At 30.7% G+C, this 27,304-nt stretch overlaps 2 protein-coding genes and 1 pseudogene across 5 annotated transcripts; 1 reads left to right on the forward strand and 2 right to left on the reverse strand.

Moving 5' to 3' along the window:
- Nucleotides 1-111: 111 nt before the first annotated feature.
- Nucleotides 112-3,520, reverse strand: Uev1A (Ubiquitin-conjugating enzyme variant 1A). Of its 2 annotated transcripts, none has more exons than XR_010822696.1 (5): nucleotides 3,267-3,520; nucleotides 2,703-2,845; nucleotides 2,506-2,631; nucleotides 2,222-2,427; nucleotides 112-513 (listed from the first exon to the last, which is right to left on the reverse strand). XR_010822696.1 is itself a non-coding variant. In XM_066727998.1 (5 exons), exons 2-5 carry the CDS (start codon nucleotides 3,289-3,291, stop codon nucleotides 2,287-2,289), a joined length of 435 nt encoding a protein of 144 aa, XP_066584095.1. In that variant the 5' UTR covers nucleotides 3,292-3,334; nucleotides 3,416-3,502; the 3' UTR covers nucleotides 520-2,286. The 2 variants fall into 2 exon arrangements, 1 of the variants encoding a protein (XP_066584095.1); XM_066727998.1 differs by lacking the exon at nucleotides 112-513 and having other exon boundaries at nucleotides 520-2,427; nucleotides 3,267-3,334; nucleotides 3,416-3,502.
- Nucleotides 3,521-4,811: 1,291 nt separating this feature from the next.
- LOC136773201 (kinesin-like protein KIF14) lies at nucleotides 4,812-25,664 on the forward strand. 3 transcript variants are annotated; one of them, XM_066726654.1, is made up of 12 exons: nucleotides 4,812-5,167; nucleotides 5,269-5,814; nucleotides 5,896-6,442; nucleotides 6,539-6,766; nucleotides 6,843-6,971; nucleotides 19,745-19,905; nucleotides 21,095-21,313; nucleotides 22,115-22,393; nucleotides 23,447-23,519; nucleotides 23,589-23,758; nucleotides 23,859-24,321; nucleotides 24,455-25,664. In XM_066726654.1, the coding sequence occupies exons 1-12, from the start codon at nucleotides 5,061-5,063 to the stop codon at nucleotides 25,166-25,168; spliced, it is 3,636 nt and encodes a 1,211-aa protein (XP_066582751.1). In that variant the 5' UTR covers nucleotides 4,812-5,060; the 3' UTR covers nucleotides 25,169-25,664. The 3 variants fall into 3 exon arrangements, with proteins under 3 accessions (XP_066582751.1, XP_066582752.1, XP_066582753.1); XM_066726655.1 differs by having other exon boundaries at nucleotides 21,110-21,313; XM_066726656.1 differs by lacking the exons at nucleotides 21,095-21,313; nucleotides 22,115-22,393.
- A 112-nt stretch (nucleotides 25,665-25,776) lies between these two features.
- LOC136773202 (pyridine nucleotide-disulfide oxidoreductase domain-containing protein 1 pseudogene) lies at nucleotides 25,777-27,295 on the reverse strand (annotated as a pseudogene).
- Nucleotides 27,296-27,304: the final 9 nt, after the last annotated feature.

Here is a 27,304-nt window from a genome sequence, read left to right on the forward strand (position 1 = left end):
AATATAGTTAATCTTATATCTTATAATACATTTTTTAATTAAATTACTAGAAATTTATTCACTGAGATTTAAAATAAATAATTTAAAAACCAAGCTTCAATAATTTGGATTAAGATAATATTTATATTTAAAATAAATAATTATTAAATGGTTTAGTGCAAAAAATATTTTTTCTTGAACCAATTATTTTAAGAGGTAAATTCATTTCATTTTAATAGAAATACCGTACAAAATTTATATTAATGAAGAGTTGCTCTGTTTAAACAAAACATTTTATATACAATAAGATTCAAATAAATATAAGATAAAAGATATTTCTAAAGAAATCATTTTATTATTTTAAGCTTTACGTCATCGACATAGATTTATAATTACTTCATAATGCTTTAGCAGTATGTATTAAATTACACTATTTCATTACTCACAGTGTAATATTAAAATGCGAAGCTGATGAAGAAGTATGTATAATATTTCAGGTAGTGTTGAATTTCGTAATTATGTGTTGTAATAAATCTGGAAATATGTTAAAAATGTATACTTTGTCCTAAACAGAGTTAGCCTATACTTCATTACTAATATTAAAAAAATTGGAAAGGTGTCAGTATATGTAAACAAAAAATTAAAATATAATTTGATCATTATTAATCTCGTTGAACAAATAATGTTGGAAATTACATTTTCACGTCATAATTTATTTTAATGTAATTCTCCCTAAAATCGTAAATTAAAATAATATTTCTACACTTTAAATTGATCATCGAGATTAATACAGTCCAAGTAACATTTCCTTTATAAATGTAAATTTGTATGTGGAATTTATTTCTGTAGTTAAATTCAGAAAGCTTATATCAAACACTAAAATGATACTTCATCTGGAATTATTTGGAAACCAAATATTTTTAGGCACCTTCTAAGGAAGCATAACTATTCATTCAATAAACAAAGCAAACATATGTAAGAGCCGGTATTTCTAATGATGAAGAAGATATTCCTGAATATTGTTAAATATGAGTTATTTAAAAAAAAGTTACACATTTCCACTATTTTCTAAAATATTTATTAATTTTATTTATACTAATGTAGGTTATTAATAATGATTTTGATCGTAACACTTTTCTTGAATTTAATATTTACCGATTGGTCTTCCGATTAAGGTAGTTGTCGCTCTGATATCTACTGTACTATTGTCTGACATGCTTTAAAACTAAAATAAATAAACTTTGTTCTATAATTGAATAATTGGTGTTGAAATATCAAACAATAGTTGAAACACAAAGTAAAACAAAATATTTCATGTTCATATTTTCTTTAGTACTATTTTATTATTTGCTTTTCATTTTTATTTTTGAACTTATATATAAAAATTTTCTATATGAAACTTTTAAAATGACATCCAATATAAATATAAAAGTAAAATATGTCATTTTAAATTCTGTTTCAACTATTATTTGATATTTTAGCCTTAATAATTCGACTATAAGACAGAATTTCATTTATTAATTTTGAGACACGTTTGATTAGTAAAATAGATATCTAGCTCAAAAACTACATTAAAATTAAGAGATAAACCAACATAAATGCAATCATTCTATGGTAGTAATGCAAAAAGGCACATTTAAAGCTATTGTATTAGTACCTTTTTCAAGGTTATTTTTATAAAAGAAACAAAATATTATGGCTCAAATGGACTTTCTCGAAATATCTTCTTAAAATTGCGAAGCGGCATTTACACGACCGATAGAACTCATTACGGGTATACATTATACATATTTTGTTCCGTTTAAAAAAGTTTAAAGGCATAAATTTTTCTTAGCGATTATTGTTTTATTACACAGTCTGTGTTTCCTGTTTTTAAGTTCAAAATATGACTTTGCTTTATATTGTTGTAGCTTAAAAAGCTGAAGCAGTACCTTTTTAAACCATGAATACATTACCTCCATGCTGTAATGTCCATATGGTAATGCACTCATTTTATTGGATTGAATATAATGAATAAAGTGTAGTATTTTTTTTTATCAACTAGTATTGCAAGTAACTTCTTATAAAAACATTTTCAATCAATAAACACTGTCTAAATAGTAACTGGTCGACAGTCCTTGGCTAATACTTATTTAAAAAGATACAGACTCAGCTTGTCAAGCTATTATCACCTTTCTGTTAAAAAGGTGTATAATTTTTAACATACATCTTCATTCGGCACCAGTTTAATATTATTTGGTACCTTTTTAAGATTTCACCATATTCTACCACAAAAAGGAAGAGGTGACCAGTTTATATATGGTTAGGCTAGAAAGTACTGCCTTCAGGTGGCTGGGAAAGCTTCATATTTTCTTTTAGAGTCATTAGACGACGAAGCTCCTGAAGAACCGTTTTAATTGTATAATCTCGTTGCCATTTTGCCAATACTGGTACACTGCGATTATCAACCTTCAATACAAAAAACATGACTATTATGATAAATATTTTAACAAGAAAATAAAAGATTGGACATCTATAAATACATACAGCTCCAGTAGTACTATTGATGCAATTCATATTAATCCTGCTTAAAAATCTGACATTGGGAGCATCATCTGGATATCTCTGTCCACAATCAATTTTTAAACTATACATTCTATTTTCATAAGGGGTCTAAAAGCATATGAAGATAATTAAAATAATATAAACTGAAATTTAGTATTAAATAAGAATATATGATTTACCCTAGGTGGGCCAATAATCATTCCAGTCCAATGGGTAAGGGTCATATCATCATCATTTTCTAAACCCCAACTGATCGTACCATCGCCTACACCTTTTTGACCTTGCTCCAATTCTTCAAGCAAACGGAAATTCCTAGGTACAACTGCATTAATAAAAAAAAAAAGATATGAGTGCAAGAGCATTTTATTACCTAGCTTTTAAATTATTGTCTACAGTTAATGCAGGTTATGCATCAAGGAGCTCAGCATGAAATCATTTTTTAAAAATTATTTTTCTTCCAATTACTCCTATAATTACATCTAACAGTTGAATTAAATCTGGATTGAACAAAATTTGCAAACAGATTGATTTAACGACAATTACTAAGAAAACTTATGGTAATGTATCGATACGAAAGTGACGACTACGAATTATAACAGCACAATAAATTGCATGTTTAAATATGTTTTAACTAAATGGAATATAACGAAATTTTTACTAAAATTGTTCTTTGGCAGAAATACATAAAACATTCGATTAACTTGACATTAGCTATATTTAAATCAGAATGAAATAAGACTCACCAACACCGGTTGTGGGTACCGCCATTATTTTTTATTTCTGCAAGAAATTATATTTTTCAAAAGGGAATCTAAATAGTAACACCAAAGAATACCGCCGATTAGTTTCTATCAAACTATCAGAATCAACTAGAGCATTGGCTTTTCATTACCCAAATTAAAGGAAATAAAATTAAACCAAATTTTCAAGTGAAATTCACTTTACGAAAACTTGGCCAACCTCTGCGAGGCCGTCTGTTTCCACGAATTATACAAAATCTAGATGATCTGCAAAAAGAGCAAAAGGTGCAAGCGAGCATGTGAGTGAGCCAGTATATTATACTAATCTTCATTTTCAACAATTTAATGCTCAAGCTCAACACTTTTACATACATTTAAAGAATTAAAAATTATTAGAACAAGTAATATTTCTTTATTTTCCTACCTACTTGAAATAAGTAAATATTTAAAATCTTTTATTATAATAATTTTAAAAATAATAATTAAATATGTATTATATGCTCTTTAATTTTAAAGCTTATATGGTGCCTTTAGGGCCTTCTAATTTGAATAGCTCAACTTTATTAATGTATTTTTAACAAACATCATCAGTAACAATATTATATTTGCACTTTTAAATTTTGTGGTTACCATTTACTGAATAACAACCACTAGGAATAATATACATTTTAAATATAATACTAAATAATAAAAATTTTTATACAAATTTAATTTAATTAAATTATTCTACGCACAGTGCGGAAAGTTAATTCGTGGACAAATATAGTTTCTGTTTTTCCTATATCAGCACTGAAAAAAGTTATACATATACATAGGTATAAAAGCGTGAGTAGTTTGTAGTTTTACCAAATCAAGTTGAGTGTAAACTTTAAGTCGGTTTAGGCAAAAGTTTTGACTTTAAAGTGATATAGTTCCTGTAACATGAATTATACCATTTTAAATCAGTCCGTTGCTAGTCAACTTGGTTAAATAACATTTTATCAAGGGAAGAGTTACATTTTTATACACACAAGTCCGAACCAAACAGTTCTACTTTATCAGGGGTTTGCTTGCTTTCGAGATTAATAAAAATACTTCGAATGATATATAACCGTCAAAATAGTTAAACTTTTTAATGTACCAACAAGTATGTATCAACTAGTATCAAGGCTGCCATCATGTTTCACGTGTGGCACTTTGGCAGCCTTTAGTTTTGCATGAAAGGATGTTCACAAATCAACTTCCTGAAAATAAGTAATTAAATTAAGGAGGAGAGAGAGATTTCTCTCTCCCTCTCTCTCAACCTTTTCTATCAGCAGAAATTGTTGGGAGGAGAATAATTTATTCCTGAATTTTTTCCCTCAACTTCAAGAGTTCAAGATTTCAAGTATACGAAATTACGAAGTACGTAGCACATCTTTATTAAATTTATTCTGTGCCTTTAATAAACACAGTGCGAAGCAAGCTGCGGATTTCTACGAACGTTGCGATTTGGAATGCGAATAAGCGTGAATACAGCTAAATCAACCGCGATGTCAAATTCAAATGATTGTTTATACTGTTGTATACTAATATTAGTATTTAAAAAAACAAATTCAATTTACTAGTTAGGTTTAGCCTATGTTAACACTACACAAAAGCTGAAAGTGTTTTCATAAAAAAGCTATTGTTCCTATTTTTAAGGTTTACTTGTTTTCCGATTTTATTGTCTGTAGGATCATGCATTTATTTTAACTACTCTAGCGTGAAAGGTTATGTTTAACGGTTATTAAGAGAAAATTGTTTTTTGTTTAATTATAAATTATTGCTCGTACCACGATGTCTCATAATGCTTCTCCACATGGAAAGCATGGATTTTGTACTGCTATTTTTTCAAGTGCACCCACTAAATGTAATAAAGAGAATATGACACCATCTGATAAAACGTAAGTGTTTTCTGTTAATTGTTTTAATTTTTTTAATCGTTTACTAATTTTAAAGGATAAATTATTTTAATCTAATATTAATTTAAGCTTTTTTATTATAGAAATGAGAGACACTGGGCTGTTTATGGAACACCCTCAAGTAAAGTTAGGAAAAAGAATGAATTAACAAATGTGCAATCAAATAAACAAAAGACAAATAATAAAAATGAAATAACACAACGTTTAGTTACCACAAGCAAATTGACAGTATCAAGTAGTAGTAAAACAAGATGTACTAATAAATTACAAAAACAAGAGTCTGTGGCCTGTAACAGTAATATTAATACTAAAACTCCAGTAAAATTAGGTGGAAATGCTAGAGCACCTGGAGATAAGACACCAATTAATTTTTCAACTCCTAAAACAATTAAAACTTATACACCTGTACAAAATCTCAAAGTGGGTTTATTACCTCTTAATAGGACACCTTTAAAACGATACTTCAGTGATCATTCTTTAACTCAAGCAACACCAGATTGCTTTAATGCGGTCCAAGTAGAAACACCACAGTGTCAAGCCATGGAAACAATTAGTGACGAGACATCAATGTATGATGAAGAAAGTAGTAATTTAACAGTTGGAATACGTATTAGACCTTTAAATTTGAAGTAGGTAAAACAAAATTATGATCTTTTATTATTATCACAATTACTTAGAAATAACAATTTTATTTCATTTGGTTTTTGCAGGGAACTAAATGATCCAACTATCACTTCTGTAACAAAAGTTGATGGACAGAACATAACTGTTGAATATGACTCTGTTAGACATACTTTTGTATATGACCATTGCTTTACCTCATATGCAAATAACAGCACTACTGATCATGCTACTCAAGAAACAGTTTTTAAAACTATGGTATCACCTTTAGTTACCAATGCTTTTGAAGGGTATAATGTGTGTCTGTTTGCATATGGTCAAACAGGATCAGGGAAAAGTTACAGCATGATGGGCTTGGAACCATCACAAATAGATTTAGAGGTAAATGAGACAGAGGCTGGTATTATCCCAAGATTTTGTAAGGAAATTTTTACAAAAATTTCTAATACTCCGCTAGTTGAGAGTACTGTTGAAATAAGCTATTTTGAAATTTATAATGAAAAAATTCATGATCTATTAGCCAACACAAATGTTGGTGTTAAAAGAGCCCCTTTGAAAGTAAGGGAACATCCTGTTTTTGGGCCTTATATAGTAGATTTGAGTCAACACAGTGTTCAAAGCTACAAAGATCTGCAGGTAATTGATGTTATTTTAAAGTATTTTACTAAAAAAGTAAGTTATACTGTGTATAACTTATTATTATATTGATTTTAAACATTTTTATTTCCACAGACATGGCTGAAAGTAGGGAATTCTCAAAGAGCTACAGCTGCTACTGGTATGAATGAAAAGAGCTCAAGATCCCACAGTATCTTTAGCATTATCTTAACTCGAGCAAGAAAGGATGCAACTTCTAAAAGTAAATCAACCGACCAGAGTTGGAGAAGCAAAATCAATTTAGTTGATCTAGCTGGCAGTGAAAGATTAAGTCAAACTTGTGCTAGTGGAGATAGACTAAAGGTATGTACTGCAGTACATACCATTATATCTTTAGTTCATAGTAAACATAAAATTTATAAAAGTTAATTGTTTTTAGGAGGGAGTGTCTATCAACAAGTCCTTACTTATCCTGGGAAAAGTGATTGCTTCTCTTGCAGAAAGCACCAACAATCGTAAACGGGGATTTGTGCCTTACCGAGAGTCTGTTTTGACTTGGCTACTAAAGGTAAGTCTTTTTAAAATATTTCCATATAATATAAAAAATCATTAAAAAATTTCTCTCTGATGTCGTAGCTAAGTAAAAGATAGCTCAGAAACAAGTTATATCAGTGTCTGTTTTGATCAAAATCTGAAAGTGTTAAAACAATTACATATTGAAAAAATAGTCAGAAGCAGGTAGAAGATTCAAAAAGACTTTAACATTAAAAATGGAATAGTTTATTTTCATTTATATTTAAATAATATTCTACATTAATTTTTTATTGGAAACAAAATGTATAAATTTTTCATTATATGCAGCTCAATATGAATATTATAAAAACATCATTACTTAAAATGGTAAAATTTACAAAACATTTTAATAATTGATGTTTTTGCATTGTAACAAATTACAAATAGAGTAGTAATTACATCAGTAAAGTATATGATTAAAAAAAAAAGCTATATATAGTATTTGAATATTTTTATATCATTGCAAATTTCAATAACAAAACTTAATGCATTGTATCTGTAAAATATGTAAATAGTGGTGGACGAAGCTTTACATGTTTTGTGCAACATTTACAATTGTCTCCACATTTTGTGCAAGCTGGACCACATTGACATTTATTATTCCCACAATTTTTCTCTTGTTTATTTTTATCTGAAATATGTAAACATATGTTTAATTTGATTAAAGCATTTGTTGTAAAAATGCTAGTCATAAAATTTGAAGTTTAAAAATAGAAAAATGAAAGCTTCAATTTAATCAAAATGACATTTTTAATCATTAATGATAAACTTTTTTCTTTCTTGTTTCTTTTCATAAAAAATGTTGATTAAAATATTTCTCACATTTAAAAATATGTTATTTTTTAATATCTACTGTCACTGGCAGTAACTTAAAATAGACAAAGCTGAAATTATTACCTTTTTGACTTTTCTCGAAATTGCGTTTACTCTTCAAAATACTCCACACCATTTTGTTAAATTTACCACAATATTTATTCAAATGTAATTATTGTTATAGTTGCGTTCGATGTAATTTATCTCTGGTTCTGCTTTCTCTTCTTTTGCGTTTGAAATCTTCAAGGATTCGCTGTGCCAGTGCACACGTAGCGGTTTTTATGCAACTCGTATAAAACCGCGAGTATTGCACACGACACTAATTTTAACTGAGAAACTAACTTGATCTGATCTAACCTTACCCTTACTAGCCGTACGGTGTGCACTGTGCACTGTGCAATGCGCACAATCACAAACCTCAATTCACCTCGATTGTTCCACATTTTTCCATGAACTTCTTTGATACCTTGCTGCTAAAAAACATTTATTTCGAAAACAAGAGATCAAACTTCTCATTATTTTTAGGCACATTGATATGAATTTTATCTTCAGTTTTTTGCATACATGAAATTATTAAAATTTCATTGAATATTGTCGGATAGCAGCCTGTGCGGTTAAAGTCAGGCCCCAAACTACAAAAGTCATAGGTTCGATTCAATTTCGATAAAATATCTGGAGTGAAATTTAAATTTGAAATAAAACGATCATTGGACTAAGAATGAATAATTTTTTTTCAAGGAGATTCTATATTTTACACGAAAGACCACCAATCATTAAAACAACCGCGAGGATAAGCAGAAATTCTGAATTAAAATTAAAAAATATGTCATGTAAAGATATTTATTTTTTAAATTAAAAATCTCATTAAGGTCGCTTAAGCGATTTTTTTTTTTTTTTTGGAAAAATATAAATCTTGTTCAATTTTACGAACATGTTCTTAAACCTTTAAATTCTTCAAAGTTGTAAAGAAATTTTAGAGTCAGTGGTTAAATTATTGGAGAAACAATGTCATATACATTACTTTTAGCCTGTAGCCTTATAGGATAAATTATGAAATTGCGTCATATTCTAATATAAAAATGTAGATCATTACAAGGAAGGATGAATTTAGCTCTTTTTGCATAGATAATGTTAGCATAAATAATGTCAATACATTCCAAAAGATTTTTCCAAATAAATTGTAGCTCCCCCTTGTACAAAGCTCCTATTAGACATTATATTAAATCCTCAAGCTACCTTAAAGTATTTTCGGTGTAAGATGTTGACTTATTCTATAGAATAGAAAGTTGGAGTTCATAATTAAATTTTGTTTATTATTTATAGAACTGACTTTTATAAGACTATACTTTAAGATTAGGAATTAGAAATCATCAATTATATATGTATAAGTTTTTGAATTGGTTTATAAAAAAGAACAAGCTTTCTTTGTGTTTCAGATAATGAATGCAATTTATTCGTATAAATTAAAGCTGTATTAGCAATCGCAATTTTAGCTTCATATAATATATAATCAGTCTTATGGAATATCCCACAACCGTTATAATTCATACAATATCTAATGATTTAAGCTTTTCGTAATCATTTCATTAACCTTTAGATGAATGTGATTTTTCCATTGAAATCGAATTTTTCTTTTGGAGAAAAGCTATATTTCTATTGAATTTACACCTTACATATATATATGTAAAATCGTCAAGTTTGTGTACAGCGACTATACACTAGCCACTCTCGCCTACTAAGGGTTAATGATTATAAATAATTGTATTATTGCTGAAAGTCACAAATTACATTATACTTTTAGTGTAAAAGGTTATGAGGAAAATAGAATATATCTATAAACAATACAGTTAAAAATTATAATTGCAGAAAAATGTAATATATTATGTCGATATAAAATTTCAATGCTTACTTAATAATTTAACAAACTTTAATATGCTTTTAAAAATATTACGCGAGATTTATAAAACGAATATTCGATTTTCCCTTGATTTTATTGAATAATTATATATTTACTATATACAATTATATAGTTATATAATTAATTGCTAATTAAACTTACCAAATTACACGAAATTTAAAATATATAGTTACTCTCAAAATTGTAAAAATTGGAATAAATCTCACGAATTAAATATTTTTACGCTGTCTTTTTGCTTAAACGAACATATATTTATTGCTATTGCATGCTACACTTATTTAAAATAAATTTATGTTCGTTGAAGAAAAAAAATGTTATAATATTTATTTCAAAGGATCTATTGATTTTTGTGTCTTATACGGTCAATTCTAGAGTAGTAATTGTACGTTGTATTATTCAAAAGTTATTAGTAATCTATCAAAGCTTGATAAAAACTTTTGTTCTATGTTTTTAAGTACAAAACAGTCTTATTTAAATTGAATGAACGTTAATTTTAGGAAATATGATTATTGGAAAAAACTCTTGATTAATTTGATATTTATCATTTTAGCTAAGTATATCATTTGAAGTCAATAGTTTCTTCGGCTTGAAATCGTAATAAAATTAGTAGACAAGCTTATTGAAGGATTAGCTGTCGCATATGGTGGAAGCATTATTTTGTTACTGAGATTTATTATTTTGTGATCGCTGACTCGTTTCGGTGCAAGAAGCTTCACTCTCTTCTTCCTCGTGAATTTCTTGGCAAGAATTTTTTCTTGATTTGTTTCTTATATACGTAGCCAAGCTTCTTCGTTTGCTCTCACGACACAAATGGCAATTTTCCTTTATTTGTGCTTTTTGTTGCTGGTTTTGATATAATTGTTGCTGAGAGGCGTGAATTGTTTGCGTGGGTGACTTTCCTGAAAACAAAAATGATCTTCAATATGATTTTCTAAGGAAAAATAGTACCAATTTAAAGTCCACGGTTTTATGAATTTTTATAATAAAATAAATAATCGATATGTTTATGTTAGATCCTTAATAATAATTTTTTCAGCGTTACTTCTTCACGTGCCATTGAACCGCGATTACGCATATCCGTAGATTATATTATGTCCTTCGCGAGCTCGACATATTTAGAAAACCAATAAAAAAAATTATTTCCATTTTTTTTCTCGTTTTTTTAATCTTAAAGCATGGGAAAAAATACTGAGTCTATACTTATTTGTTTTTTCAATTTTATCAGCATCTAAATTTTGCAAAAATTTTTGCTTGCAAGGGTAGCAGTAAATTTCCTTAAATTTGGATCGAACTGAATAAAAAAATTGTAATAAAAAAAGAGACTTATCGTTAATACTACGAGTGGTATAATTATGTTATTTTGAATAATTACTAAATGGTTTTTATTGTAAATAAAATAGAGGAAACTAAACCTTTTTTAGATAACAGTATCGCTGCTCTATTATGATAATAAGTACCATTAAATACTAACTACCCTTATAATTTTTCCTATGTACGTATTTCTGAAAATGGTACATTTTTTCTAGAAAAACATATAATTCTTTGTATATGTAATACAAAAGCGTAATTATTTTTTTACTTTGTGCAGGATAGTATTTTTCCCGACTTATGATACTTTTATAATTTATTTTAGTTATTAGAAAAATTCAATTTTATACAAACAATACCTTTTTTTTATTTATTAACTTACTTTTATACGCGAATAAGATCTACCTTTATCGACTGTCCTTGAGATACGGTAAATCTTACCATTAGACAATTATCTGGGAAATGCGCATTTATTCCTGTAGTCTCGTATACATAGTGTCGACTCTTGTTTCGTAATAAACGTCATATTCCATAGCGAATAATTAACTTTTCGTCATTCAATAAATAATTAATACATATTTCATTATAAATTTTTCACTTAATTTGTTTGTAAATAGAAACAACCATAAAGTACTTGCAAATATGGAACAAATTAAACACGGAAGTTGATTTAAAGTATTCTTATCTAGCATTTAGATAAAGATATATTGGAAATTCCTCATATTTTATTGTCATGGAAAAAGAAGAATCTTTTTTGCACGTAATTAATATGTAGAAGGCATTACTTCATGAAACGCAGGTGTGCACTGTGCAATGTTAATTATTAACTGCTGCGTAGTAAGAGAGAACGGAAAAGATTATTTCAATTCTCGATTTCTAATCGAGTTGACATTCCTTTCAGCACTTTAATTCCTTCTTGATATTTATCACAAATAATCAGTTATTTAATACATTTTAAAAAACAACGATATTACGGAATATGATTTGAAATTAATAAATTTACCGTTACTCAAATCAAGATACTTTCGATCTAACGAATAAATTCGGTATTATCGTCATCTTATTGAATTATCAATGATTGCTTTTTTGTGTATGACGATTATTAATATATATATATATATATATATATTTATATATATATATAACCGTTGCTAAGTTATATAATTTGATACAGTATGTGATATAAGGAGTGAGAAGATCAGATTATTACTGGTTGATTTATGAATTAAAATAAAAATTCAATCAATTTTGGAGAATAGAGATATAACACTTAAATAACTGTTTCAAACACGAGGCTGGCTCAAGAGAGACGTAAATAGCGTACAGCCATGGCTTTTTGACCAGGCTAACGTGTCTTCCAGCACGTAGCCCAACTCGTGCTTCCCAACGACCTTTCGCAAAAGGTCATTTCGTAAAAGGGATCGGGGACCTTCTAAATAATCTTCTCTTAAATTTTATTTTCTTCACGAATGATCGCTGCTTTTCCTTTTCGAACTGCTGCATGTACTACAGTATTTTACTGAAAGTACACAGAAAGACTACCGAGAAACCTTGTGAGAACAATCCACTTTTGAATCAGCCTTCCTTTTTTTCACTACAAGTTATTCTCACTTTTAAATAAATTGCTTTCACGTGAAATAAAAATATCGCAAATTAATACGGCTCTAATTTATTCTTAACATACACTTGTTAATATTGCTAAAGTATTTCCACTTGTACAAATGTGAATATTGAATATTATCAAGAGCGTGCTTCAAAAGTAACGCGGAATGAAGAAAGTAGGTTGCGTTTGAACAATGGATTATTCTCTACTATTATTTTTCACCCAAAATATTTCATTAATAATTTTATTCAATCTTTGCAACTGCCTTCGCATTCGTTAAAATTGCTTTAAAAAGTATAAATTTTAACGGGGGAATATAATTAAATATCCCGTAATATGTTAAACATTGAAATAGAAATAATATTGAGTAATATGAAAGGTTAACACACTTGTTTACGCGACTTGTTTATAAGTCTATGCCTTGCCTGGGGTAAAAATAAAACACTGCTAACTTTCGTGTTATTTCCGACGACGCTTATTACAGACATGCACTAGTCTTTACCTACCTTAACAATTTTACGGTAATTTCATGAGAAAAGAGTTTTTAAGATAAGAATCCTGTGTCTTTAATTCTTTTTTATCGACTAATCAAGTGGCTCTTGTTTTCTGGACTGTGTATAATTTTATCTGACATTCCGAGATAAAAATTGTAATTTCTGAATGTATTTTTTTTTTTTTTTTCAAGTCTGACGCTTGCGAGCAATTTGCATATTCAGTCGAGATACTTATTTTGCTTTCTTTGTTACGTATCTCTATGGCTACTTTGCGCAAAAGTCATTATAAGTGCGAGTTCGCGCGAGTTGACTTGTCGCGGTTTGCCCAGACAAGTCATAAAGTTTCGAGTAAAGAAATGATCAAATTTGTAATTTTTCTCGATTCGTTTTATTTTCAAGTTTGACGTTTATGATCAGTTTGCATATTCAATTGCGATACTACTGCTTTCTTTGTAACGCATTTCCTTGGTTACTTTGCTGAAAAGTGATTATACAGGCGAGTTCGAGCTACTTGACTTCTCGCGGTTTGCCCAGACGAGTCATAAACGTCGAGCAAAGAGATTAGAGTAGGATAGAAAGAAAGGGAGAATGTGAGTATGACACATAAGCGATCAAAGGAGTGGAAGCAGGCCGAGAGCCTAAAATAGATTTGCAATACAGTGCGCGAACAGCTATAGCTGATTGTGTAGTAAGAGAAGCACGTGCCACGTGTTTTCAAGCCTCGCGCACGCATCAAGATTAATATCTCTATTATTTCTATTATTATTATTATTTTTATTATTGTTCTTTCGAAACAAATATGAAGAGCTGCGGAGCAAATCAATTTTTATAAAAAAACGATAATACTTCAGTAGCGGTTTTAGATCGACAATATTGATTAAAATATATGTTATAAACGAAGTAGTTTTAACAAAACCGAATAAATAAAATCTAATTATTTATAGATTTTTTCTGAAAGTAGATGTATTCTTATTTGCTCCTAATCTCCTTATACGAGAATACCTTAAATTCTCTTTTTCGACTTCTGACTTTCAGCAATATTTTACTAAAGGAATTTTATTTGTGCCTGTGTGATTCACATTCATAGAAGTTAAAGCTGAGTTCGATACTTGACACACTTAGAGCACCAACCAATTGAAATTATATATTTGTTTTACCAATTGCAGCTAGAAACATCAATAGAAGAGATTCTTTATTTATAATATTACTTTTATAATGAAGTTATTTTTATCTTTCATTCATTTCACTGTGTGTCAGACCTCTTTTGTATATCCTTCGTGCGCTTCGAAAACCTATTATTATATTACGTTGGATTAATCACTGTTTTATCTTCTGAAACAGTTCTCAAAAGTAGTTATATATAGAAATAAGCAGGCTTCTCGAATCGTAAATCACATTTTTTTCGAAAAAATTCTTTACGAAAATATACTGTCACAAAATAGGTTGAGGTGGTCTATAGAAAAAACGTAGATTTCAAGTACTTTTCTGATAATTAGATACTGCAGATGTATAAATTCCAACAGTATTGTGATAAACGAAAATTATTGGCATTTATCAAAACGCTTGACATTTGATTGCTACGCAGGTAAAATTAATTTAACCTGTCTGACGAGAAGTAAATATCAATTTTTGATAACAACAAACTACTAATGCTATCGATAATGAGAGTTATGGAGTGCATTTTAAAGAGGGGGGGGGAGTATTATATTTTTTAGTTGCGATAAAGAATGACGTATTTTTATACAGTAATTTCAATGATAAATAATGATTAGACAGCGATTACTGGCATATCTCGTATAGTTAGAATTTCAAATTATTTTTAACTATTGTATCGAATCGGTTCGCAAGATAAGCTGTCGATGCGATTGATGAACGACCTATGGCTGAAGAATACATCGAATATCAAATAGAATGAGAGGGGTTATAGTCTACTTTAGAATAATAAATAACGATTAGAGCCGTCGCAGAAAAGTATTGAATGTTTCTTGAAGGTACATGAAAATAGGTTATTTTGAAAAACGACACGGAGTAACGTAAACATGCTATTGCATAGAGCGTAAACCGTTCTGATGATCATTTTTCTATTATTATGCTCGCGCCGCGCATAAATCAATGAATGATGGCAAACTGTGAGACACACGAAAAAGTTTTGATATTATGATTAGATAATATAACATCAAGTCTAGTTCTTGCTATTTTCACATTGGATAGTTTTAATAAATAATTATAAGAATTTTATTGGATTTAATTAAGTGAGACGTACCACAATTAAAATAGTCCCTGTTCCAGGGCTGTTCGTAGTCCCTGTATTGTGTGCTCCTAAAGGATCCACCGGTCAGCACTTCGGGAATGTATACCAAATCCATCTTTGCTCCTTTCCAAGTATAACAATCAAAAAACCTTATGCTGTTGGTTTCTCAGTGAATAATGAAGCTCCCAGCTCGTCAGTTTCCTTTAGGAAGTACACGAATACCAGGAACTGTGAACAATCTCCTCAAAAAATCCCAGTTACAACTCTTCAGTGATTCACGGTTGATCTCATTTCCCTTTTTCCGAAGAATTAACCTCTTCTCGTAAAATTGATCTTCAAACAGACAATTCTCTATTGATTCATTTTCACGCGTAGAAAAGAAATTCTTCGTCAGTGGGGGAATTTCATTTACAAAGTCTCCAAAATCTCTTATAGATTCAAATAAGGTAAACTTGCAATTGCTTGCGTTAGGTCAGTATTGATGCTTCGCGAAGACAATCAATGAACGTCAACGCTTTGAATCGCGCGGGAAAATGCAGCAAAACGATCTTCGGTTGTAGCGCGAATTTTGTTCAAATTCTATTCTACTCGGAACAACGAAAACTCTGCTGTTCTCCGGCTGAAGATTCTCCACAACTTCTCGAGCGTCTTTTCAAGCCCGATATCTCTTTCCAAGCGAGGAAATCCGGTTTCTCATCGAGAAAGGACAATCGCGATCAATAATAAAATGATGCTGAAGTTGATACAAGGATGTTTCGAGAACTCTGCTAGGTTAGAGAATTGGCGTAGCGCGTTCGATAGTGAATTCGATTGTTGGTAATTGTGTAGACGTTGGAGTTTCGTAGAGGTACTTGTCGACGAAGAGAGAGTCCAGTTGTAAAATGGCTGGAGCGGAGAGACCGTTTGAGGAATTTATGCGACATTCGACGACTGGAAATTGCGCGTCGTTTATTAGTCCTACCACGAGGTGTACAAGCTCCAGGTGGTTTTGTGGGAGTGTCGTTTTAGGGTTAGAGGGGAATGCGCGGATGTAAACAATGTGGGGAAATTAGGGCGTCGGTCGGTATGCTCGTGGTGTGGTACGGTTGCACGGCAATCTGCGCGGAACTAACTGAAACTGGCGAGCGCGAGTGGCGGAGAGCTGAAAGTGAGGAAAGCTGCCTCGAAGGCGAACGTGTGCAGTAAACGTTCGTTCGTTCGTTTGGTGTCGGTGAATGCGCGCGAGCCACATTGGCGCGCACCACTACACGTCTCGATCCCCTTCGTTCCTCGTCTCGTCTCGTCTCGTCTCGTCTCTTTTGCGACTATCGCAGGGTCTGTCTGTTGTTGTTGCAGAACACAGCACAGCGCAGCACACGCGAAGGTACTTCCCCTTCCACACCATTTTACCTCCAAACTCCCCTTCACCGTTGTTGTTGCTCTTGCTGTTGTTGCACATGTGGTGCTATCTTCACGCTCCGTTCCCCCCACCACACTCTCATTCCCCTTCCTGCCCAATCCTATCTCGTTCATTCCATCGACTTCCCTCTATCCCCCTGTATTGACTGCTTACTAAACGCAGCATCCTCTATCTTTGCATTCCTCCGGTATTTCGACTTCCACCTATTTTCTCCTCATTCTTTACTCCCAAAATAGAATCCTTTATATTTCTCATTAGCATTCGATATCGTCCCTAAATAACAATTTCTTGTTCCTTTTCTCGTGCCAGCGACAACTATCAGAATAATCTTTCAACCTGCTCTTTTTCTTTGTATAACTCATTTATCTTTTTGTAAGAAACCTAATAAAGCAATTGTTGTTTTTCCTCCATTATCGTTTTTTCATTGTCCTGCTTTAGAATTATTTCCTAGGAATAAACTGATTGATAAATTAATAATAAATTTAATTTCGATTATCTTGATTCTAATTTGTAGCAAAAGTCGAAACTTGAACGCCTTCAACGCAGAGTTGAGCGCAATGTTTATTCGGCGCAAATGTGTAATGAATGAAATGTGGTCGTCGAGTCATTTGAATAATTTGAACTCTAGCCAATCCTTTTAGTCTCTATTAATAGTTTATAGTGGTGATTTTTCCACATGAAAAATATTATTCTTACAACGAAGTGAAAGGCTAAAATCGAATTTTTTACCGTAGGACGAGTTTTGCACTGGCATAAGTTAACAATTAGAATCATCTGAGGAATCTTTATTTTTATTTCGTATCCACTGCTTACATTTCGTTTCAAATGTTATGTCATAATTTTTTATGTTGGCACAAAAATCTGTCTTTTTACGGATACATCAAGGTTTTTTTGCCTTTTTGTGGTTAACATGGATGAACGAACAAACAATGCTGATAATAAACTCGTGGAAAAAAAAACAAAATTTTCTGAACAATAAGATTCGCATGAGGAATTTACACAGCAACGCAGTATAATTTTTTATCCGTGCTAATTGTGCTCAATGTTTTTTTTAATCAATCAATTTTAATTAGTTATAATGATCCCTATAGCCTTCCATCGTCTCGTATTTTTAATTATTTCCACTGGATCTCTATTGTCACTCCTTATACTAATTTTTCCACCTATAAAAATTTACTTATAATCTAGATTTGAATTTTTCCATTAAAGTATTAAAATAATTCTAAAATTTACGGTATTTGCACAGATAATTAAGGAGACTTTGAAGTATTATCAGCAGCGATAATATTTTTTTTGCGCTAGTCAATACTTATTACTATAAATTAGAATTCCTTTAGTTATATATTTTTAAAAGCTTCATTGTCTTATTCTCAAAAGTCTAGTGAAGCTGTCTTTTTTACTCGCAGAAGGACTTTTTTCATGAATATTTCGCAAAACCACTTGCAGATTAAATTGTTCACAAAGAAGCCAATTAAATTTCTACCAGTTATCGTAATAAATATTTCAAGATAAGGAAGGAAACTTATTAAGAATTATCTCTGTGTTGATGAAAGAAATTTTTACTTTGAAAATTTAAAAATCTTAAACATTTATGTACTTTTACATTACATTAACGATTATGCTTAATTCAGAGCAGCAATTACAATCTGATAAAAAAAGGATTTGAATTGCGACCAGAGGATGGAAAAACCGTGAAGAGACGAATCTCTGATCGAATTACAAAGAAAAGAATTTTCTTTCCAAACTCAGTTTAGAATTACCTGATATAACAGTCAGTAAGAGCTTAAGACTAATTATGAGTTAGAAGATGTAAAAATCAGATAATTATAATGATATAAATGAAGAACGTGATAACGGGCTGATAGCGTTATTGAAAAGAAGACTTTATTAATTATTCGCCTCGTGAAGTCCCGCGATAAAACCAAGTCCGTAATCTTTACTGAGCTAGAAATACGATCTTTCATCCAACGAGACATTCAAACTCGAATCATTAATCATTGCAGCGATAATGGGAGATCGATCGAGTGAGGAAAGGAGGGGGCAAAGTAAAAATTATCTTATTCTTATACTATCATTTGATATGTCTCGATTTGAATAAGAAGTTTCATTCGCGATTTCTATAAGAAAATTTTATTTATAAATGATATTTTTGAAGCTAATAAATTGATCGATTGGATGGTGCTTGATTATAATTTTTTGGGTTTTCCCTTTACGAAACTTTTAATACAAAGCAGATGTTCTTTCTTGTTCATATTAGTTATTTCTTTTTGGAATATGAAAATAATGAGTTAACCATTTACGCGATATAAATTCATTGATTAAAGGCTAATGATATTTGTTTAACGTGCATTCGATTTATTTATCTAATTTCTGAAAATATTTCATAATTACGTAATTTAGACGAGACAAAAAATGATTTCCGTTACAATGTAAGCGTTTCATTTAGTGGTGTCAGATCGTGGGTAATGTGTATCCCTGCTATCACTTTCAGTACATATCTTAATAGACAAAAGAGAGACATATGGTGGGGGACCCAAATACCTACGATGTGACATTAATGTTCTTATCTCGATAAAACGCTAAATCTGTGTATTTATGCATTTAGTTTGCATGTTTACGATTTACCGATTCTCGTCAGGCGTAATACAGTCTAAAGTAATATTTGCCAAGGGACCAGTATACCATATTCCTTCCATGATTAACCACGCAAAATAATTCCTATTACACAATCACTTAACAGGGTGCATAAAATATGACGAAGCTTCATTTTATGAGAGACAAAACATTTGTATATTCTCGTCAAATACAATATATGTATAATCTATATACTAAATTCCTTTATTCCTTCAATATTTTTGTTTATGTATTAAGAAATACATTATTGTTTTATTTGTATAATTATTCGTAGAGTTTTTCAATTAATTAGAGCAATATTTAATTTTCAAATTGATTAAAAAATATATTTTTCTTCGTTTTTTGTAGGAAAGTCTGGGGGGTAATTCCAAAACTGCCATGCTTGGAACTATATCACCAGCGAGTATTCATCTCGAGGAAACTTTGGCCACCCTAAGATACGCTTGCCAAGCTAGAGCGATTATAAATCGTGTTCGCATTAACGAAGATCCACACGAGAAATTAATTCGGTAAGTCAGGAGGTAATAAAACTAGCCAAGCTTCGTCGCTCCTTACTCTCCGTCAGAATTTTTTCATTTTAATCCACAATTGCACAATTTGCCCATCACTTAGTGCAATTTTATTTCAATCATAGTTTTTTTGGTTATTGTATTATCATTTTATATTTCGTTTTAAACAAACCACCTCATATTGTTTCATATCAATGGACTCCCATTAATATTACAAAAATTTTATTTTCATCTTTTGGATTATGGATACTGGGCCATCAGTCTCCCAAGACCTATAACGATCTTACAAGCCAATCTAACCAATTAAGTGCTACATATACACTGATTTATAAAAGCTTACCATTTTGTTTATTGGGCACAAAATAAGAAACGCGTATTTTTATACTTGACTGTACGACTGCTAAAAGGATGAAAACTCTTGAATAAAGTGATTTTGTATATTTATTTAATTAAATACTGTGTGTGTAGAGAGAGAGAGAGAGAGAGAGAGACAGAGGTATTAAAAATAGCTTCAAGCATAGATTATATGACCTTTAATATACTTTATAAAATATGGCTTTTCCAATTTAGGAAATTCTTATATTTTTTTAAATTTCCTTACACTTCCCTCACCCTCCTACAATTTTTAAATCTTAAGCGGTCGTACGGGCACACGTATCAAAAATACTTATCTTTTACGTAAACCAAGGCTACAAAATACTGAAAGCTTTTGCAAATTTCGTGTTTGCTACTTGGTCAGGTTTACTCGTTAAATCGGTTCTTTTAAAAAAAAAAAAAACACTGTTCTGGCTTGACAAGTTAGATTAAGAAAACATACATTTGTCTTATTTCAACTTATTTCACTAATGGAGCAGAAGAAAAGTCTTTATTTTCAATTGGCGCGTGAAATATGTTGAAAAAAAATGTATCTACCAGTATCCAAAAGGATCGGTAAGGCACAATGGCGAAACATTGAGATTTTAAAGTCCCAGTCATTCTGTTAAATAATTTTCCAAGAAGCTTGGAAAAAGTTTCGTGTATAATTGTCGATCGTTGAAGTTACTTATATCCGTTGTTTATTGAATAATAAAAAGAAAATGGTGAAGCACGGCCGAATTGAATCGGATTTTGCGTATAACCGGTTGATAGGACGATGCATTCCCATTGTTGGTTACTGTAGACAAAAATTAATTAATTATGGTTTAATAAGTATGACCTTTATTAGCGATTTAAAAGCCGAAGTAATCCGTTTGCGAGGCGTCCGCGATGGATACGAAAGACAACTGGGCATGCATCCCCGTCGGCTGGTTAATTGCATGGAACCAGTGCCAGTACAAACCACCGAGGAGCTCGATGAAAAGCAAAAAGAAATCGATCAATTAAAAGAACAGTTGAAGAAGACGGAAGAACAGCTCGTCCATAATCAGAGGTAAGTTTTTCCTTGCATTTTTCTCTCCATCGAAATTCAAACACTTGGTCGTATCAACATTTTACTTTATTCGATTCGACTGTTGTCACACACCTTTTATTTGTTTAATAAGACAATCAGTCGTTAGGAATTTCTTGTTATACCTAATAATATTTTATTTAACAATCTCAACACGTGATAGTTTATTTTATACGTTGCGGTACTTCTTGTGAAAATCCTTGGACTCTATTCCCATTTTTTCATATATAAGTACCTTCGGTGGTTTATTCAATTTTCTCTTCAATTGTTCTTGAGTAGATGAGCACTCTAATGTAAATATAGTGCTCGGCGTACAAGAAATGAGATAAGTAAATGAAAAATTTTATACTTTCGAGGTGACAAAAAATCAAAATAAATGCGAACCTCTCGAGATAGCATTTAATCAGTCCTTATATGAAGGACTTCGGGAATATTCTTATCAGTACCTTTTTTTTTAATTAAAAAACTTTGTACTTACCTAAGGAGGAAGTATCAGATTCAACTACGCTGTATTAAACTTAATATCTTCGTGTGGATCAAGTTTACCACACCGTTAGGAATACAGTCATAAAATTGAATTTTCTCTTATAAAACAATTTTTAATAATTTACTTTTGTTAATATATTAGTAATTTTTTTGACTTAAATATAATAATATAATTCAGTTCTCGAGGGAACGAAAAATATTATTATTGTTTTCATTCAGAGTAAGATTTAAAAAATAATTCTATTAATTAATTAAGACGTTTTACATGTAAACTAATAGTTCAAAAAATCGTTTCAGAACATGGCTGGAGAAGCTGGAGGAAACCGAAGAAAAGAAAAAATCAGAGTTAAAGTATTTGCGACGTTGTGGAATCGCGATTGAACTTGACGTCAACGAGATGAAAAAGCAGCCTTGCTTGATTAATCTCGCTGCTGATCCAATGTTATCCGGTACTCTTTTTTATCTCATCCCCCCTGGCTTGGTACATGTTGGAAAAAATAGCCAAATCGAAACGGCAACTTTTGGTCAGCATCTGGACATTGTACTGAATGGACCTTTGGTTAGACCACTACACTGGTTAGTGATAGCCAAAGTATTTTTTTTTTTGCTACAACTTTAACCATGTGCCTTGTTAATAGCAACGATCATTCATTCTTTTATCACGAGACTTCTTGTATCGAGCTTACCGACGATAATTTTTGACCTTACCACTCTATCTCACTTGAATTTTTAAGCTTCAGTAATTCCTACGACGCTTATTCATAGCTATTTACTCTTTTTTTACTAACAACATTTTTTAAATTAATTTATCCAGATTTTGTTTATATCAGCTCCCTTCATATTATGCAGTTCCTCTTCTTACTTTAATACGGATTCACTTGTAAATATCACTTCAAAAACGCACTTTAAACTTTATCTACTTTTTAAAATACAAATTTGTCTGAAAACTGTTATCTAGAATACCTGTATAGGTTGAGAATGAAATGGTTGGTGTAGTAAAGGAAATAATTTAAGTATTTGATTTCTATTAATTTTTTGCTTTCGTGAAGAAATAGACATTTTTTATTTTTTGGAAACACGAAAATGAACATAATAGGAACCGATCGTCACTTATGTCTAAAATGAAAAATCGAAATTTGTTTAGTTGTCATTACATTTAATATTTTAAAGAAAATAAATTTCAAGTTTGCAAAGGTTCCCATTTTTCTTTATATTTGACAACTTTGAATTTATTTTCTTTAAAAACAACTGGAAAATAACTTGTCCAATTTAAAAGTTATCAGCGACTTGATTTTCAAGAAACACTCTTTATCTTAATCTGTAATTATTCATACATTTTTACAATTTATTGTAATTATTTTGTATGGGAATTGAATGTACATCTGTATAACTTAAAAATTTAAATATATTTATACATTTATCTTCTCCCTTCATTGCTAATTTTTTTAAATTTTCAAGGCTCAAATAATTTTCTTAATTCAAGATGATCTTGTATTTTACTAACAAATATGTATTGTATTGCAACTAATTTTATCGATCATTATACACCTAATATATGGGGGTGAATCGATTTTAAATGTATTAATATTTCATAGACTGTATTTTTTATGACGATCTTTTTGTTTATAGCACTATCGAGAACAAGAATGGTCAACTTATACTTTCACCAGAGTCAAATGCAGATACTTATGTAAATGGACAGGTAAATCAATATTGTGTAACAATTTTAACGAAAATTTTCATACGTTGACATTAATGTTTTATCAAATAGGCTGTTATGGGAAAGGTTGTGTTAAAACATGGAGATCGTTTAGTGATTGGTGGCAATCATTACTTTAAAGTTTCAAATCCTTACGATAATCCGGAGAGTATTCAAGTTACTGCGAAGCCAATGGATTTTGAGTTTGCTCATCAAGAAATTCTTAAAATACAGGAAGAAAAGTATGTTACATAATAGAACCTTTACTTATTTTCTTATAAATTTCAAATAATACTTTTTTTATACGTTTTTTCGTCGCTTAACGCGTGTCTTTGCTTACAGGTTGAAGGGTGAACTGGAAGAATCAAAACGTAAAGCAATAATTGAATTAGAAAATGCAAAGCGTGAGGTCGAAATGCAGCTTGGCTCACAAAAATCTATCTATGAAAGAAAAATCGAAATGCTGGGTTCAACTCTTGAGGAGCAAAAACTAGCATTAGAAGAGATCAATCGTAAAAAACAGGAACTTGAACTGGAAAAAGAATTTCTAGCTACGGAATTGAAAGCAAACAATAAAATTAGAAAGATACAACTCGAAGAGACTAAAATAACACTGTCGCCGTACAAGTCGAATTTTCTGCAAGAGCTTGAAAGTATATTAAATGAGAAAACCGCAGATGTGGAAATCGCGCTTAAAACAAATATTACTAAAGACTCTATTTATGCGGGTGGAGTCAGTTTGCACGAGATGCAAATGCTAGTCAGAGAAGCCACGGAACGTTGTAGAGAATTTGGTCTTAAATATGTACGTGATAAAGTATACATTTTTGACGAATTTAATTTATTATCTGTCATCTTATTTTTTATTAAAAGATACAAAAAAAGTATAGGAATGGCATTTAAGCAGAACCAGGAATAATTAACAATTTGTTTTCCAGGAATTTAATCAGCAGCAAATAGTCGTGGACAAAAAGTTAAAGCCTTGCATTCGTGTCCGCGATAGAGACTGTATGATGGAAATTTTCTGGGAACCAATGCGATTTATCAATTGGGTACATAAACTACGAGATTATGATATAGAAGATTCGATAAAGGAGCTTCGTGACGTCGATGGTGATTGGGAGCCGTATGAAGATAGTGAGATGTTTGAGGATTCTTTAAACAACAGCCGCATTTCTGTCAACATTACACCCGTTAAGAGAAGCCTTAATGAAAGCTTATTTCAATTTTCTCTGGATACATCGGGAATCGACGGCTCATTCGTAGAACAAGTTTTTGATGACTCAGCTGTACCAAAAATTCAAGGAAATGTCAATGCATGCCTTATTCAAATGGAACTGGCTTCCAAAACTTTGGTGAAGCTGTGTCAGCAAAATGAGAATAAAGAAATTAATGACAGTATTCAAAAATCTGTTAATGAAATTCAAGCTCTTATAAAGAATTTAAAGAGTACTTTGAATAGTAAAAATATTAGTGAAAGTAATGAGGAGAGTTCGAGTTCTAACCCTAGTATAAATACTACCGTCATTGAAAAATCTAATACTTCTGAAATTTTAGCCTCTAGTAATGGACAAAACAGTCTTTGGATTCAAAATGGAGTTGTTCAAAAAACAGTAAAGTTTCTTGAAAAAAATGACGGTAGTAAAAAGTAGTATTTTACTTTTTTGCATTTTTAAATTGAATTTTTTAATTAATATCATTTCATTTTGTCCATGTGATTTTGTTATGAGCTTGACGTAAATTTTAATTTGGAGATATCTTTTATTTTATGTTTAAAATAACTATAATTTCTCATAATTCTAGACGCGCCTATGCGATTTAGCACTTTGACAAATTAACCTTTAAAAGTGTATTGCTAATATATATTTATGTTTAAATAGTATAAATTATTAGCCATGCAATATAAAAAATATGTACAGACTAATGTACATTTTAAATTATTTTATTATAATTCTTAAACCTCTCATCTTATGTTCTCGCGTATTTCTCATAACTTTTTTTTTTATTTTACTCTAAGTATTCATACTGCGGTGTTTGCCAAAGAAATTTTAATGTTTAATTTAATACCAATTCTAAATGCATGCCAATGAATGCCATACATTGAAGAGTTTATATGAAGTAGATAAAAAGACTGTGTTCGAGCATAATATTGAAATACTTAAAAATTCTAACTTTATAATTGTAGTATGAAAACCTATAATGTGAAGAAACTAATGCGCGCAGGGCAATAAGGAGATGTATTAAATAAAGTACGATATAATATTTTTATAAATTTGTATTGAATTTTTATGTTAATGTAATATATTTTATAACAATGATCAAATAAAAATGAGTAAACACAACTACATTATTTGAAAACAAAATTAATCGAAGTAATCCTCGATATCAATATCTGGGTTCAGTAAATCTTCGCCATATATACTTAAATCCAACTGATTCAAAATCAAATTTTCACACATTTCTTCCAAATCCGTATCTCCGATAAGTACGGCTCCTTGCATCTTTCCATCTTTTAATACTAACTTTATATATTCTTGGCCTTTTGTCATCCTCAATAAAATTTCATAATCATTGTCTAGTTTTTGAGCATTGTATAATCCAAGTAAGACAACTTTGAAACCGAAAAATTTAGTCGTATGAGTGAACAGCTCAAAGCAGAAATCCTGAAGAAATTCTTCATTATTTAACGAAAGAGCCATGGATTTCGCTGCATAGCAACCCATTTGACGTGCTTGTGTCCAAAGTCTCATTTGAAACCATTGCTCCGCTATAGGCCAGCCAGCAGTACAAACGTCGCCAGCAGCATAAATATCCTTTTCTGATGTTTGCAACTGCCAGTTAACTAAAAAACCGGTGTCCTCTCCTTTTTGCAAATTTTCTAAACCAAATATATTGCTATTAGGTATTACACCAGTAGCGGAAACGATAAAGTCGCAGCCAATAATCTTGCCATTCGTTAACTTAGCGTATACAGGCCACCTTTCTGTGTTCTCACCATTCTCATTGAATATATCTGTTATTTCACATTCATATTCAAATTGAATTTTCTTAGACTTAAAATAGTTTCCTTTGATATCTAAGGAATTATGCCAATCAGGACCAAGTGCTGGGCCCCCTTTTGCATTTAAATCCACTGAGGAATATCTTATTCTTTTGAATGGTTGTTTAACATTGTCAGTTGATATCTTAACATTATTTAATTTATCCAAGAAAAATTCAGCTGCTCCTGAATCTACAAACGTCGCAGATATATGTTTATCTTTAATAACCCAAACAATTTCAATCCCTTCAATAGCATGCACAATTTCAGTAGCAATACCGCCATTTCCTACAACTACAATTTTTCTGGCAGATGCGATTCTGTTAGAAAATTGAACTACAGATTCAGTATCACGAATTCCAATTACAAATTTATTATTCTCTTCAATAAGCTTTGGCCTAGCCCCATTACAAAGACAAAGCTTTTTATAATGTATAATTTTTCCACTTTCAGTCTCTATTAATTTTTTATAACTGTTTACTTTTATTACAGTATCTTGTAAAACTTTTGAAGACTTGTTCACCTGGGCCAGTGCATCTATATTCCTCTCCTCTACATCAAATTGCATTAAGGTTTTTCCTAAATGCATAATATTGGTTACTAGCTTGATCAAAGGGCTAGTTGTCACTAGAACAACACTTTCTTTTGGTGCAACAATTCCTAAACCTTCAATGCACGATACTCCAGCTATTCCACCCCCCACTACTGCAAATGTACATTCTATTTCTGTTCCTTCCATATTAGTATT

Source organism: Prorops nasuta, unplaced genomic scaffold, assembly GCF_024137725.1.
Source record: "Prorops nasuta isolate Cenicafe-Biocafe unplaced genomic scaffold, Cenicafe_Pnas_1.2 PNAS00005, whole genome shotgun sequence".
Taxonomy (NCBI): Eukaryota; Metazoa; Arthropoda; class Insecta; order Hymenoptera; family Bethylidae; genus Prorops; species Prorops nasuta.

What these genes read in the sequence shown, in the direction of transcription:
- Uev1A (XM_066727998.1), bottom strand. Translation starts at nt 3,291, where the DNA reads ATGGCGGTACCCACAACCGGTGTTG. An exon ending in TGATTATTGGCCCACCTAGG is followed by an intron (nt 2,632 to 2,702) that starts GTAAATCATATA and finishes ATATGCTTTTAG; the next exon opens with ACCCCTTATGAAAATAGAAT. An exon ending in TCAATAGTACTACTGGAGCT is followed by an intron (nt 2,428 to 2,505) that starts GTATGTATTTAT and finishes TTTGTATTGAAG; the next exon opens with GTTGATAATCGCAGTGTACC.
- LOC136773201 (XM_066726654.1), top strand. Translation starts at nt 5,061, where the DNA reads ATGTCTCATAATGCTTCTCCACATGGAAAGCATGGATTTTGTACTGCT. An exon ending in ATGACACCATCTGATAAAAC is followed by an intron (nt 5,168 to 5,268) that starts GTAAGTGTTTTC and finishes TTTTTATTATAG; the next exon opens with AAATGAGAGACACTGGGCTG. An exon ending in AAAGCTACAAAGATCTGCAG is followed by an intron (nt 6,443 to 6,538) that starts GTAATTGATGTT and finishes TTATTTCCACAG; the next exon opens with ACATGGCTGAAAGTAGGGAA.